The following is a 16,706-nucleotide window of genomic DNA, read 5'->3' on the forward strand; positions in this document are numbered from 1 at the left end:
TTTGCGCTAAAGCTCAATTAGATGCGCATTTCTCGAGCTTATATCAATTGTATCGACTGTAGCGAAGCCTTGGAGATGAGTAATGGGTTGCGCTCTCTATCGCCTTCTAGTGGGTCGTCCTCTTTGGCTCTTTCCGCTCACGCTGTGAGTCTGTGTTTTGCCTTGACTGTCGCCATTGCGCATCGTCGCTGACTGCCGTCAAATAAACACCCCAACAAATTGGTGGAGAGTGCTGTGCTCCCATTCGATGCACCCTGGAGCTTAGATCCCGTACCCTACCAACTACCATGCCTCAAGACGCTGCTCAGCAAACGCCTTCTCCCACACGGACCACATGCCCCGGTGTCCCCCGCATCCGCGACCCTCCTATCTTCGCCGGCGCGGATGGGACCGACGTTGAGGACTGGCTTGCGATGTACGAGCGTGTGCGCGTATCCAACAAATGGGACGAGGCAGGCAAACTCAGCAACCTGGTTTTCTACCTCGCGGGTGTGTCGGGCCTGTGGTACAAACACCACGCCACCGATTTCCCCACGTGGTCTGATTTCAAGACCGCCATCATCGACGCGATACGCCGAAACCGCCGCCTTCCCAGCGGCTACAGCGCGCGATGTTGCCTCCATCCTGCTACACCGATTCATGCTACGTCACGGTCCACCCCAGGAGCTTCTCAGCGATCGAGGCCGTGTCTTCTTGTCGGAAGTGGTCGAAGCCATTCTCAAAGAGTGCCATGCTGTTCACCGCAAAACTACTGCTTACCACCCGCAGACGAATGGCCTAACCGAACGCTTTAACCGCACGCTCGGCGACATGCTCTCAATGTACGTCGCCGCCGATCACACAAATTGGGATGCCATTCTGCCCTTCGTCACCTACGCCTATAATACCGCCCCTCAAAGCACAACTGGTTTTTAACCCTTCTTCTTATTGTACGGAAGGCACCCGTCGCACACCATCGACACGATACTTCCATACAAGCCGGATTCATCTTAGCGTGCGCCTATTTCTGACACAGCCAGGCTTGCGGAAGAGTGTCGCGAGCTTGCCAAAACCCTCACAACGCATGAACAAGAGCGGCAGAAGAGCATTCGCGGTAGAACCAGCACTCCTGAGCCCATGTTCCTCCCTGGAGCGCTCGTATGGCTCTCGGTCCCTGCCCCTGCAACTGGCCTCTCTTCAACACTACTGCCGAAATACGAAGACCCCTACCGTGTCGTCGAGCGCACATCCCCGGTCAACTACCTGATCGAACCCATCGAACCAGCTTCGGACATGCGCCGTCGAGGGCGCGACATTGTCAACGTGGAGCGCCTCAAGACCTACTATGACCCGCTCATAATGACAAGCTGTTAGGTCGCCGGGCGGCTCCCTTTTCGTACCCGGGGGAATTGTAGCGAAGCCTTGGAGATGAGTAATGGGGTGCACTCTCTATAGCCTTCTAGTGGGTCGTCCTCTTTGGCTCTTTCCGCTCGCACTGTGAGTCTGTGTTTTGCCTTGACTGTCGCCATTGCGCATCGTCGCCGACTACCGTCAAATAAACACCTCAACACGGCGAACAGTTTCATCCATCTTTTGTGAAGGAGCATCATTTATCAGAAGATACGATCACAACAGCATAGACTAAATCTCAAGATCCAGCCAAGAAAATACAGCGCTTATTTTATGCCGTTAAACTAAAACAATGTTATATATGCTTAGAGCTAGTGCTACCTTATCTACGCGCGCAAATTTCAGGCTAAAAAAGCACACTTGCATTCATTCAAATAAACATACTTAATTCAAGCCGCAGCTACCAATATTTCGAACACTTCGCACAAAATGTTCTTTCGGCAGTGTTGATGGACGGGGATGTTCGCATGGTACCTTACGCCAAAAAGTTATGGCAAGGCATGTTGTGAAAACCACAGGCATGGTGACACGTACACACCCGTACAGTATTCGTAGGTTCACAGGTATACCTCAACGGCTAACAAGCCGTGCGTAGCATGTCACTTAGTAGTGGTAGATTCCTGTAGCGTCCTCGAAGATCCGAGGTCCTTTTGAGGGCGACGGTTCACCGGTTGGAGATCTCTTTGCAGCTGTTCTCCAGAACAGCAGCAAGCAACACAGTCCACAACGAGCGGGAAATTGTCAGAAGTAAGTGAGTTCGACACATTCGTTGTTGGCGGCACTGTCGCACATGCGGGCACTACCGTTCTTCATCGGCTCGTGACCCTTGGCCCTGGCCAGGTGGAACTTCTCGGATTGGGGTGTAGCCCCTGCACGAGGAGTCTGACGTAAAGACAAGGCGGCACACAAGACTTGACAGCAACTAAATTAAGGTAATTAAATTACTTTTTGCTCTAATAAGTGATGTAACGGATTAATTTTGTGGGCTTAAAGCGACACTAAATAGAAAAGCGATTTTTCTCGTATTAGTAGAATATTAGTAACATTTCTCCGTATGAGAACATAATCTTTCACAATACCAACATAACAACGCTTGCCGCGAGAAAATGCACAAAAACAAAGTGCTAGTGGCGACGCCACCTTGAAGTTCCCGCACCAATCGCCGTGACGCCATAGATATTGACGGCGTCTACTAGGGCCTACCTAGTCACTCCCTAATAGGTAAAAATTACGTACATTGTCCTCTGAGGGGGCCAGAGGCTTAACATACCAAGTTTCAATTAATTTCGTATAGCCAATGTCGCCAGAATACTAAAAATTCATTTTGAAATCTGTGACGTCACGCGCGGAGAGTTCGGTGCGATATTTAAAACTGAAGTATTAACCTTGATTTTCTGCTTGATTAATACGCCTACGATGGTGAAATTAACGACATTACTGTTTTTAGAGTACAATTTATCAATCTAAACCGATTCATCGTTTCACTTTAGTGAAATGACAATAAAAAAGGTACAGAGGACATTATTTGTAGCTCTTCAACTGTAGTATAGTAGTTATGACATAAGTGGAAAGGAATTCAAATGGATGAAAAATCAACTTGCCACCGGTAGGAACCGAACCTACAACCTCCGGATAACGCGTCCGATGCTCTACCAATTCAGCTACAGCGGCGGTCGCTTTCTCATCCACTTTATTGGTCATTTATGTTTATGTAATACTGGGAGTGTTAGCCAGCGCCGCTCGCAGCCATGACGGCGAGTATGGAACACTCTTTTTCTTGCCAGCTGGCGTAACGCAGCACGTGATCCTATAACGAGCGGGAAGCTGACCGATAAACCCACGCACACTACTTTTAAAGGCCAACTCCGGCGATTTTTTGGCCATGTCAAAGTAATTGTGCTTTTATGTTCCTGAGACGCTCCTGTTACGGGCCCGATAGCAGAAATACTCGGCAAATTGGAGAATAATTTTAAATAAGCAAAAAAGCGCAACACCGAAACCGTAACCCAACCGAGTGTACTGTCTACGTATGACGTAGACGTTGTTACGAACGAACCGGAAGTCCTGCAAGGCATGCCGATCACGCCGGCGCGGAGTATGAAAACTGTGACAGCCGGGACAAGCAGGCGCACAGGGGAGAGGTGAGCACGCCGCGCATCAGCTGTAATGTCTGCGACTGACAGTGCCGCGTCTGATAATGAAAGTGCCTCGGCCAGCACAGCAGACGCTCGCTGTAGCGGCCGAAGTTAGCGGTGCCCTCGGCTGCGTCACTTCCGCCGCCTTCCCAATACTGACGTCACAGACGAAATGTTGCCAATAATTGTGGGAAGCCAGGAGGGCGTTTGCAGACAATCTTTAAAATTCATTTGCAAACAATCTGCGCATGTCTCAAGCCTGTAATTTGGCATAAATGACGGAAACGTGCAAAGGAACGTACCCAGCGAATTTCATTGAGATCCATCAACCTCGAAAAATCTCCGGAGTTGGCAGGCATCAAATCTGCCGGAACGAGACACCCGTTATGAATGAACGAAAGGAGGGGCATTGATCGAGGGCTAGTTTCGTTGTTAGACACAATTAATCAAACCATTGTTAATTCAGAGAAAAGTGCGCCTCCTCTCTCGGGGGAGGTCATCTCCACACTAGTGCACAGGGGAAAGGGTGCCACTGTGCACTACCACCCTTTATGTATGTTTGTGCGCGCGTTTGTATGTGTGCGTGCATATTGTCACGGTGTCCTGACGTCGACGAAGGCAGCAGTCGGTGTATCGAAGATGAAACTCTTTATTTGGCCGAACTTGTGGCCGGGAAACCGAAAGTCAAGTTACAGCAATACACACAGTACGCGGATAGCGGTGAACAGAGCGTTGGTCGTCGATAAAACTGATGATCGCTGGGACGCGCCGTTTTTATACATCATGCATCTGACATTCCAGCCTTATCACTGGTGGTCGCGCAAGCTCTGGAACAATCTTGACTATTCGCGTCATGTGCGCAATTTTATAGCATCTTCGACTGGCCGTTTGAGGGCGCTCTGACTGTGTTTGAAACTGTTGAATTCAACAGCTTTAAACCTTTTCAACGAGAACAACTAGGTATGCAAGTCAAGGCTCTCCTTCCTGATCATGTTTTGACCCGAGAGTGTTAGTAGCAATGGTTAGTTGCTATTTTACATACTTTTTTCAGCGCCTGCGGAGCACTCGAAAATGACCAGTCGAAGATGCCATTAACAAAATGATCTACTACAATCGCGAAGCTTCTCGAACACTGCTGCGCGGTCAGCATCGAGGATTGCTAACCGTCCTTGCGGGTCAAACCCGAATACATCAAAATGAAACCAGAAGCGGGCGTGGCAATACATAGGCGTAGGCTTTCCTTTCAGCTGGGGGGGGGGGGGGGGCGAAGGTGTGTTCCGGAGCCCCCCTCCCCTATTAAGTCAATGTATGGGGCAGACTTTGCGCCTCCCTCTTCTTAGGTGACTAGGAAGGCGGCCGCTCTCCTATGCGTGCATATATACACATGCAAAATTGAAAAATTTGGGTAGTTTGTGTTCCCCCTTCCCCCTCCCCTCCCCCCCCCCCCTGCCTACGCCAAAGTGTCAGTGCGACCAAATCTTAAAAGGATGTTCACCTAAACGTCCGTAGCCTAGGAGTCGAAGGCATAGGTAGGTCAGAATGCACAAAACCGCGCACCCGGCAGATACGTAGCCAAGGTAGCGGAATGTCAGCCGAGCGCCAATCTTGTCGATGCTCATTCCACCCAGCATGTTGCCGGCTGCAATGCCTGAAATAAAACAGAAAAAAAGAAAAAACTCTATAGGCAACTTAACTATACGATCGAGATAGCGTTTGCATGATGATAGTCTTTCTCAAAAGAGCGGAGGGTAAACATTAACCACCATTTAGACAACACTAACCAGTGCTGACCACTGTTAGTATAATACGCGAGAAATAGTGTAAAACAGGATAACTAAATTCGATCAGGATTATATTCGATAAATTCGAGTTATTCATCGTGCCCGGTCACAGAATGTGGATGGAAGAGGGCAAAGGCAGGCGTTGTCTTAACAGAAAGAAAGCAGCAACAAAAGAAATATTTATAAAGTTTAGTCATTGTGCTGCATCTAAGAGTGCATCTCAGAGTGCATCTTATCTTGTGTTGTTTTCCTTGTTTCTTGGTCAGTGTCCTCCGGAAGCGCACTACAAGTATGAAGTATGAGCATCTCAGAGCTCATGTAACAGCGCATAGTAAAGCCAAACTTTTCCGGCTACACGCTATCACTCGTAAAAGTAGAATATTCACTGTTCAACGTACAGTATTCAATATTCAACGTATAGTATTCACTGTAGCACTGTTCAGCATACTGTTTATAGGTACACGCTCCATGTCATCTCGTCATATTAAATGTAAAATTTCGGCAGATCCCACGCCTTGTGGGAATCCGTTTCATGCGACGCAATCCGTGAGTAGTTGTTTATGCCACATTTCTTGTCTTTGAGCGAAACGTTACGAGGTGAATCGACGTGTTTTTTTAAGCGTAGTAGTTGTGTGCCCATCGTGGCATTACCAGGTACGTCGACTACACTGGCGTTTAAAGGGTAACTTATGGTGTTATCGAAACAAAGCGCACATTACAGTGCGATGATGTGAATATCATACGTAACTTTCGTTAGCGTATTACTGCGGGATCGAGCATCGCCTAAATATAGCTTGCGGAATCATAGCAGTACAAATGTTATGTTTATTAGACTTCTATAAAAGCGGAGCCAACACTGCAACCACAATTGACGTTAACCTGACATGACGCCTGTATCATGTATACATGATAAATATGTAATGTTTATTGCTTTGTTATAAAATTATAATATCAGCACAGCAACCACAATTGACGTTGCACCAACATTAGACCTGCATAGGGTCTTTTTCGAAAACAGTTTCAAGACACGGTGTGGCTCTGTGGTAGAATACCTGACTGCAACGCAGAATGCTTGGGTTCGATTCCTGCTGGAATCCTGATTTTTATTCTTTGTATTTCTCGGGTCAACCCTGCTGATATGGTATGGTATGATGAACTTTATGCCCGTTTTTATTAACGCTCTCGCATTTAAACTTCCGATGTCTGTACTCGCGGTGGTGGTGTACTGGTTGCGCGGTGGTGGAGACTGATTTCGCTCGCTTAGAGCGCGCGGTGGAGGCTACGGCATCCTAAGAGAACCCCTCCGACCTCCTCTGTTCTCGCGGTTCCTAGGAAGATATAAACTGTCAATCACCTGTGGCACATACCCGCTTACCGTGGCCTGTGGTATACGGGTATGTGCCACACCTGTCTGGAGGAAAAAGTTTGACGACGTACGAAACTGGATTTTCGCGTTATTCATGTCATGACCAGACGTCATATTTGTCAAGCCCTCTTACCCTCCCATGACAATTATGGTCAACACCAAGCTAAGGATGTGATCACGAGAGCATCCAGATGTAGACTAGATAGATAGATAGATAGATAGATAGATAGATAGATAGATAGATAGATAGATAGATAGATAGATAGATAGATAGATAGATAGATAGATAGATAGATAGATAGATAGATAGATAGATAGATAGATAGATAGATAGATAGATAGATAGATAGATAGAAACGCTCAAAGTGCCTGAGGTTCGCTAAGAAATGCTTCGCATTTAAAACGTGTCACTGCAATATACTTTATACGATAATGGCACCATCTACTGCGACCAAACGATCTGCATAAACCCAATTTATTTCGCAACGCCGTTGCCACACAAAGGACGCATTATTAATAATAATAATATGTGGGGTTTAACGTCCCACAACCACGATATGATTATGAGAGACGCCGTAGTGGAGGGCTCCGGAAATTTCGACCACCTGGGGTTCTTTAACGTGCACCTAAATCTAAGTGCACGAGCCTCAAACATTTTCCCCTCCATCGAAAATGCACAAAGGAGACATTCATGATTTCGTTATGATGCAGGGCTACATGCGGGAGGGTAGAACGCCGATGTTCTGGGGCCCCCGGTGTCATCAGTAGAGACCGGATTTCTGACAAATGCCTATTTCGTTCCTTGCGCTCCTATCGCTCCGCTTTCATATATGAGCATAAATTAAAAGTGTTTAGAAGGTCTTTTATAGCGCTTATAAATGCCTATATTGGTGTTTGTGCCTAAATGTCTACAAATGTATATAAATGCCCATTTTCAAACTCGGTGCCTATATGAACACTATTTAGCCCCAAGTTTCCCTTTCGGGTGCAGTTTGAGATCGTTATTCGTGTTCACTGGCGTAAATCATGGGGGGTCAGGGGGGTCCTGACCCCCGTTGTGTTCAGGCTGGGGAGGACGCCCCTTGCAAGTGCCCCCTCTTCCGATTTATTTTTCAAACATCACATTTCAATTGCTTGACAGTGATGTATAGCGCTCTTACCTTTTTTAACACCGGTTTATTTCGTAGTACGTGTGTACTTGTGTTGAATACTATTCAGCTGCGTAAAGCTGTATTGAAATTGCAGCTACCATTCGATCGGTTTTCAAGAGCACTCAATAGCACAATGCAATTACGTGAGGTGTGAAGCAATGCTCATGTTTTCTTTTAAGTTTTATTTCGAAGCACGATTCTCACTTCTATATAATTAAACATAAAACCTATATTTATAAAAAAAGCAAAATGGCCGCCATGGCCAGGAGTGCGTCCCCCCTGGTGTTTTTTTTTTATTTGCGCCATTGTTCATGTTACCGGGCAACATACAGTCCGGACCCCTATGGGATTCAACCTAACCCTCTATATCCATGGCCTCCGAGCGCCGGCTAATCTCGGAGGCCATGCTATATCAACCAAATGCTAGGAAACAATCGCTAGCAGCAGTAAAGTGGGACGCGCCGGCCAGCGTACGCCGCCGTGCTGACATAGCGCGAGCGGTTGGCGAATGCGAAACTGCGGACGGCGTCAGGGGCACTGGCGTAGCCAGGGGGATGGAGGGGGAGGGGAGGGATGTTCAGTTCCTTCCCGAAATGTTTCAGTTTTGCATGTGTATAAATACCCGCGCACATACAAACGCACTCACGAACGTAGATGATAGCATGATTGAGCACACACACCACGTTTCATGCACCACGTTTCTTCTGCCAAGGCAGACGCCGCTGCTCCGCGCAAGAGAGGCTCGGTTAAGTGAGGAGTAAGGTTTGCGGCTAAACAGTAAATGTACGTGGCTATACGTACGTTGCGTGACTCGACGCTTTCAAACGACCAATCTTGCGTTATATCAATACGCTAGGTCATAGGCGTGCGCAGGGTTCTCCATTAGGGGAGGGGGGGGAGGGCGAAGTTTCGCCACAGCGTCTCCCACCCCAATGGCCGAGTCCGAAAGAAAACCGACTTCGCAATGGATGCAAAAGTGAAAATGAAGTGATCACGTGCTTCTCAGAACGACCTGCCTGAAGTCCCCGGCTGTCCGGCGATAAACGGGGGAAGTAAGCAGTTCATCGAATGTAACATCAGGATCCCTCGGCCGTCACTATCGCCAAAAACGTGCGTGGCCGTAAGCCTGTACTTTAAACAATGACGTAAAGAATTGAGTAAAGGTATGGAATGGACCGAGTAATGGTATGGGACAGACTTCGCGCCCTCCTTAGACGATCAGGGGGGAGGGGGGCCAACGGGGGCGCCCCCCCCCCTTGTGCGCACGCCTATAGACGATTTTCCGCAGCGGCGCACGGGCGCTGCCATGTTTGATCACGTGATCGTAACTGGCCTTCCCCCAGCCATTTGCCCCAGCCAACGCATTGGGCCAGCGAAGCGGCCGTGGCCGTACTACACAAGCTGGTTGCTGCAGGGTGTAAGGAAGCCACATGCTTGCGCAGCAAAGCATAGTTTTAGATGTAATCGCCTCAGAGTTGAAAACGTTGAGACATTTGCGTTTGTTTGGTACGTAGCACGCCACAACGATAAGGGATATGTTTAATCTGCGTCGTATTTATGGTGTATGTCTTTAATTGTTGTATTAGCAACCGCCAGTAGCTGGGGTTACAAGCCAACATGGCAGCACCCACGCAGACGCGACACCCCGCTTCGATCCCAACTCGCGCTTGCTACTCGCCCACTGTCCTCACAGCAATAAATAAATGGCAAAATCGGCCATCGCTTTGTGTCAGCTCAAGCTGGAGAAGAAACGTCAGGTATGCTTTGTCTTTATTATTGCGATCAGCTGTGTTTGTTTAGCCATGCCTAGCTAAGCCTTGTCTCGGACTATATGAGAATGAATCTTGGAAATACTGCAAAATACCGACGAGTACATCGCTCTCGAAGCTTCAGGACGCGAATATAAAGCAAATAAATGCGTAGGTTTTGAACTTACGGGCCACATAGCGCAGGACGACGACGTGATAAATTCGAGGCGGAAGGAAACTACATCCACAGGTGCCGCCATGTTTACTTTTCCGGCGCTACCGTCTGCGCCGTCTGCTCGCTTTTACTCGTGTGCGCGCAGACGCTATGGGAACGCCGAGCAGACGACGCGACGCGGATGGAGACATATTAGAGAGTTTTAGCACTGGGGACCCCAAGCCACCTGCGTACGCACGCTCTTGCGTTCCTTTGTACTCCCAGCCGCATCCACGGAGAATACAAAAGAGCGCGAGGGCCCGCGCGCCCCCAAGCCCGCGGGAACCCAGCACTAAAACTCTCTATTGAGCAGCGCTGCCAAAGGCCACGGCAGGGGGATGGCCATGGAGACGGCAACGGTAGGGGGACGGCCACGGTGCGGTGGCGCCAGCTGGCGCCATCTAGTTTGATTTAACAAACTAGCTGCGGAAAATCGTCTATACGTTAGAGAAAGAGAGAGACAGCGAGGACTGTATAAAAAGCACTCACCGAGACCTTCCAATATCGAGCTCAAGATGCACATCATCGTGGCTGTCGTCCCAGGAGTGGCAGCCCGCTTGGCGAACATAGTCATGGCGTAGTAGGTTAGAGGATAGATGGCGCCACCTGGGATATCCACGATGAGCCCGTACCAGGGGTTGACGAGGTACGAGTAGCCGATGAACTTGATCGTGAACGTTAGGAAAGCCGCCGAGTACGAAAAGAAGTACCCTATCCACTCGAGTATTGTGGTCGAGACGAAGAAGAACGGAACCTCGACGCACAAGGTCATGACCGCGTTGCTAAGGCCGATCATCAGCTTAGAAGCGTGAAGATCTTCCAGGTACCACGTGCTGAAAGACCAGAGGACACCGCTCAGCGCACCCGCTATGAATGTCCACGCGGTGAAGAGCAATATCTCGGCGTTGCAGAACAGGGTGGCAACGTCCTTGAACAAGTTGAGGGAGAGGTCTGCCGTACGCAAGCGGGGCATGCGCAGTAGAATGAGTATGTCCAAGACCATGAGGACCGCGAAGACGTAAATGCCCGGCTTGTAGTCCGTGTAGGAGGTGTTACTGGCTTCGTATATCATTATTCCAATCAATGGGCTCACAATGCCCCAACTTATGGTGCCCCAGACACGCTGGCGACCGAAGGCCTTCACGTTGTCGCCCAGCAGCTCACACACGGCAGCGTCCGTAACGGTGTACAGGGTTGCCGAGGACACCCACGAGACAACGACTGATACGGTGTAGATCCAGAAATTGCCGTTGTACAGAGTGGTATCGCACGGGCAACGCAGGTCGGCGTAGGTTTCATTGGCAACGTTCCCGTTAACGGAAGCGTTGTCGCATACGTTAGACACGCCTTTTAAATTAACCAGGGTGTCCGAAGCGCCGGTGACGTTGACGCGCACTGAGCGGCTGTCTTCGAACACTGTCAGGTTGCAGGGAAGCGGAGAGCTTTCGCGAGCACCGGAGACGACGCAATAGGCAGAGCTTGAGTTCGATATCACGAGCTGACTAGAGCTGCAGTTTAGGTAACCCGTGAACGAAGTATCGGTCTGGGCCTTGATACTGGAGCTGAAGAATACAATCCCGTGGAAGATGACCAAGACGACTTGAAGGAAGGCTATGACAGCGGTGGCGTTTTGCGTCCGATCGATGACGAATCCGCAGACGGGTTTTACGATGACAGCGGTCAGTGGCGTCAGTGAGAAGATGATAGCGATCGTGGCGGCGTTGATGCCATTCTGTCGACCGATCACGGCCAGGTAGGGGGACACGCAAACTTGTCCTGAAAGATAAATGATACGAAATGAATACTTTGCGATATCAGAATATTTGAACGAATAAAAAATACTTTGTTGTGGCAAGGAAATTCGATTTGCAACATACACTGAACTGTTAGCCCTCGTGAAAATTTCGTACCGGTTTAAATGGATAGTTGAAAACTAGTTTCGCAGGTCGGATACACGTTAGGCGATAGCGCATACGGATATACCACTTGAAAAAAAAAAAAAAAACACGAATAACTGCTGCCAGATGTCAGCTATAATACCTAAATGTCTTTAAAGCACTTCCAGAGTGCCAGCGGACCTCTCAGCATCCGAGCTGGCATGAACAGTTATAACATCCAACTTATGGTCCAGAGCTGCGCTTAATTATGACGACATTCAAGGTTAGCGGGCAATCATAAGGTTTAGAACGAGTTGTATGCATGGGCATAGAGCTCTGAAATTTGCCCCGCCACGGTGGTCTAGTGGTTATGGCGCTCGACTGCTGACCCGAAGGTCGCGGGATCGAATCCCGGCCGCGGCGGCTGCATTTTCGATGGAGGCGAAAATGTTTGAGGCCCGTGTACTTAGATTTAGGTGCACGTTAAAGAACCCCAGGTGGTCGAAATTTCCGGAGCCCTCCACTACGGCGTCTCTCATAACCATATCGTGGTTTTGGGACGTTAAACCCCAGAGATTATTATATTATAGCTCTGAAATTTACCGCCAATCGTGACGTCACATGTAGGACATTTCAAATTATTTTGATGTTTTCTGAACAATATCACTATCAGAGGCGTGACATGGGCGTTAACGAACATAGAAACCTTGGCAGGGTTAAAAAAATGAAGAACAAAACAGTAACCCGCTGAAGGTGCCGATTAAGGCAGTCCGTATGGGACGCGCTTGTCTATCATTTTACACTCACATACATCCCTGCGTTCATTCATCGTCTGTAGAGAATTCGCTCAACATTCATAATGATAATAATAATAATAATAATTGGGGTTTAAAGTCCCCAAACCACGATATGATTATGAGGGGCGCCGTAGTGGAGGACTGCGGAAATTTCGACCACCTGGGATTCTTTAACGTGCACGCAAATCTAAGTACACGGACTTCAAGCATTTTCGCCTCCAATCGCTCAACATTCGTGATATAGGAGTCGTTTACACCACGTCCACTTCGTCCACACAACTCAACAGCTGTCGTAGTCACAAATATGCAACAACGTTTAATACTGTTATCTTTGTCGACGAATGCACGCGCGAGGGCACAAACGAAGTCGGAGTGCGAAAGGTGGGAATGCGGGGAAGGTTAACCAGAATAGAATCCATTCTGCAGCTGCTCAGCGCTTGAGGGCAAAAGAAATGAAGACACAGAATTAAAGCAGGGCACAAAAAAGAGAGCGAAAGAACGATTAGGTGGCATGAGGAGGGCTCCCGGTTCCATCAAAGACATCGTAGGCCAGAAATTTGGGGCAGGAGCTTGTCTCGCTTGTCCCAGAGCACGTATGCACAGAAAGACTACGCTGTAGCCAAATTTTCTACTCGGATAACATCACAAGGTATCTCTTCAGCGCGCTTAAATAGCTGCGAAATTTCTCTCCCATTATGTCAACTTCACATTGATATCCAACAGAATATTAGTGGCTTGTCGGTTATCGACAAAAAGAAAAAAAAAGCTAGGATATTAGGCGTCAAAACCACGACATGATTATGACGCACGCCGTAGCGGGGAGACTACGAATAATTCTAACTGCCTACTGTTTCTCTGCGCGTACATAAGTCGAAGTACGCAGTTCTTGCATCCCCCCCCCCTTCGATCCTGCTAACTTCCCTTTACTTGACAGATTAAAAAAAAAAACTTCCCTTCAGCAAGCCAGGGGTCCTCTCTAGGACTTCACTGGATGGCTTCTCAGGACCTTAATAAGGTTCCTTGCCTGTCTGTCCGCCTGTCTCTTTACTTAACAGATTAGAGAAAATGATGTAGCAAATTCGTTAAGAAACTGATTTCGATAGTAAGATTGTTCTGTTGTAATTTAGGAAGGCCTTGATGAGCCCTATTTAGGCAAAAGGATATGCTACATAACTCATTCCCCAATTATCAGGAAAGTGCCGGTGTTAAGATAGTGATATATTTCTAGCGCCCGGCAGTGAATATCTGTTAAGTGGAAAGTCAGCTGTTTCTGATTTGCGAGGTCGGCCGATAAGCACTCGCTCCAGAGCTGCCTGAACAACGCAGCGCGAGGACTGATTCCCTATATATATATATATATATATATATATATATATATATATATATATATATATATATATATATATATATATATATATATATATATATATATATATATATATATATATATATATATATATATATAGTTCATAAAGGTACCCATCACATCAAATCTGTTAAATTACGTGCTACGTGAGGCCAACAGGCAGAGAAAGAGTGTTCCGCACTCGCCGTCATGGCTGCGAACGGCGCTGACTAACACTTCTAGGTTTAACCGCACATATATATCCCATAAAGTGGATGATGGGATGACCGCCGCCTATACTATAGCTCAGTGGTAGAGCATCGGGCGCGTTATTCGAAGGTCGCATATTCGGTCCCTGCCGGTGGCAAGCTATCTTTTCGCCCACTTTACTTTCTTCACATTTATATTCTAATTACTACTAATAACACCCCTATACCTTCCTTGGCATTATTGTCTGTTAGTTCTCATGAATACTGTGTCTAACAAAGAAAAACGAGCCCTTAAAATTAACACTTCTTTCCTTCATTCATAGCGAGGGTCTCGTTCTGGCAGACTTGATGCCTTCAGGTAGTATGCGAGGGATTATTGGTCAGCTGCCAGATCGTAAAAAAGATCACGTGCTACATGACGCCAACAGGCAGAGAAAGAGTGTTCCACACTCGCCGTCACGGCTGCGAACGGCGCTAACACTCATAGGTTTAACTGCACATATGTACCCCGTAAAGTGGACGAGGGGATGACGCCGCCGTAGCTCAGTGGTAGAGCATCGGACGCGTTATTCGAAAGTCGCAGGTTCGGTCCCTGCCAGGGGCAAGTTATCTTTTCGCCCACTTTACTTTCTTCACATTTATATTCTAATTACTACCAATAACACCCCTATACATTCCTTGGCATTATTGTCTGTTAGTTCTCAGGAATACTGTGTCTAACAAAGAAAAACGAGCCCTTAAAAATCACCTTCTTCCCTTCATATATAAGAAAGTGTCGCAGGGATGTCAAAAAAACCGACAGGCCTGCGCGAGCAGCACAGCACAGTCACAGCGAAAGCTGGAAGAGCGGCATTTCTAGAGCCTGTTATACACTCTCTTGTGGCTACTAATACAAGTACATTAGCAGCGTACCCACTACGCCACAAATCATAATTTTTTGGAAGTTGGGAAGCACCCACCACGACATTATTCGTTCTTCTGCGGAGAAGCGAGGTACCATCTGTGAGGCATTATGTGCACTTTGTTATTGCGGGGGTTGATGACGATGAAGAATTATGGCTGAGCCCTTTGTAGTGGGTTGGAAGCTTTAAACGACCCACTAGTTACGTAATTCATATTGTGTGACGCCCGGTCGTTATTTAACTGTCCCACCACGCTTTATAACATACGTCAACCGGAGAAACGGAGAGCGAGAGAGAGAGAAGGAAATAACTTTATTGAGAGCCTGAGGAAATGGATCATGGGAGCCTTATGGGCTTCCTTGGCAACCAGTAGAAGTGCACTTGCCAGGAACCCACTGCGCTATAAATCATACTTTTTGTGAAGTAGGGAAACAGCCACTATGCAATTTTTCGTCATTCTCCGGAGAACCATGGTACTCCCTAAACACCTGTAAGGCATTATGCGCACTTTGTTGATGCTGTGGCTGATGACGATAAAGAATTATTGTAGAGGCCTTTGTAATGGGTTGGAAGCACTCAACAACCCACTCGTTGCGCAATTTGCATTGTGTGACGCCCGGTTACAAAATTCGCGTTCGTGTGACGCCTGGTTGTTATTTGACTCTTCTACCACGCTACATTACATATGTTAATGTGGTTCGTTCCCGACATGAAGCCTGTATAGGGTCTTTTTGCAACGCAGTTTCAAGCTCCGGCATAGCCCTGAAGTAGAGCACTGGGCTCCCACGCAGAGGGCCCAGATTCGAACCTCGTTCCATCCTGGAAATCTTTTTCTTATTTCCTTTTTTTTTCTTATTTCGTGCGATAGTGGTTACGGACACCGGCGGCGGCGGCAACGGACAACTACGGCGCCAAAAACGGCCGTTGAAATGATCTCATAACAGCTTTCGCTGTAAAACGAGCATCTCCAACATGAGCTGGCACAAGCCAGTTCACGTGAACTACACATGACTCCGCGTATAAGCGCGTAAAAGGTGTGCAATACACGCGCGTGTATACGGAAGTGCGCGCACTGCGTACCTGCGATGTAGAGAAAGAAGTGCGCCTTCAGCAGTAGCAGCTGTCTGTTCACGGACGCCGGCAGGCATCGGGTCCAGATGGATTCCATCTTCGCGGTATCCCTGTAGGAATCGAATACTCAGTGCGTACTGTTATCACGTGCGTTCAATTCAATTAAAAAAGAATTGAATCGAACACGAAACACGACCGGAAGAACGCAAAAGCTCAGCATCTGAGGCGGTGAGTGCAGTGCCAGCGGGGCCCGACCTACCCACCCGCGCATGGACCGGCTAGGCCAGCCACGCTCATGTGTGCTTCAAGAATCTTTAGGCTTCGCTATCTACGCTTTCCTTTGTTCGCACGTCAGGCCTGGGAGCACTGACAAATGCGCTCGGGCATTCAGCAGAATATCACGTGTGTGTGACGCACATAAGGAATGCCCGTTATCACTAATACCTTGCCGCCTTTACGGTTACGACCGCTCGCTCGCATCTAAGGGAACAGAGTACAGTGTAATCAGCAAGCAATCGAAAAGACCGATAGTGAGAAAAAGGTCGGCAGATACTTTTAGCCCGCTGCCTTGTAGAACGCGAGAGTGTCCTACACGAAATCCGTGCCAGCTTTTAAAAACGATGCCCTTTCGCGTCCGCCTGCCGATGAGAGCCCTTGAGTGGCAGGTACGAAGAAGGTGGCCTAATGAAGATCGCCTTTTACTCACGGAGCACTACGCCAC

The 16,706-nt window shown here is 48.0% G+C and overlaps 2 protein-coding genes across 3 annotated transcripts in view; both read right to left on the reverse strand.

The window, feature by feature from the left end:
- Positions 1-1,531: 1,531 nt before the first annotated feature.
- Positions 1,532-16,706, reverse strand: part of LOC119396434 (major facilitator superfamily domain-containing protein 6-A) — a 77,349-nt gene continuing 62,174 nt past the window's right edge. The window contains exon 6 of one of the 2 annotated variants that reach the window (XR_007416593.1): positions 1,532-1,710. The gene's annotated coding sequence lies outside the window, so the exon portion shown is untranslated. Of the gene's footprint in view, positions 1,959-16,706 lie in introns of both variants that reach the window. The other variant, XR_007416594.1, reaches the window with a different exon arrangement.
- LOC119396435 (major facilitator superfamily domain-containing protein 6-A) overlaps positions 2,131-16,706 on the reverse strand; it is an 86,640-nt gene continuing 72,064 nt past the window's right edge. The window contains exons 2-5 of the mRNA XM_049416599.1: positions 15,995-16,095; positions 10,274-11,560; positions 5,093-5,172; positions 2,131-2,271 (exon numbers count right to left, since the gene is read on the reverse strand). Coding sequence (XP_049272556.1) covers positions 2,131-2,271; positions 5,093-5,172; positions 10,274-11,560; positions 15,995-16,095 — 1,609 coding nt within the window. The remainder of the gene's footprint in view (positions 2,272-5,092; positions 5,173-10,273; positions 11,561-15,994; positions 16,096-16,706) is intronic.

The sequence above is a fragment of the Rhipicephalus sanguineus genome, chromosome 6 (assembly GCF_013339695.2).
Source record: "Rhipicephalus sanguineus isolate Rsan-2018 chromosome 6, BIME_Rsan_1.4, whole genome shotgun sequence".
NCBI lineage: Eukaryota > Metazoa > Arthropoda > Arachnida > Ixodida > Ixodidae > Rhipicephalus > Rhipicephalus sanguineus.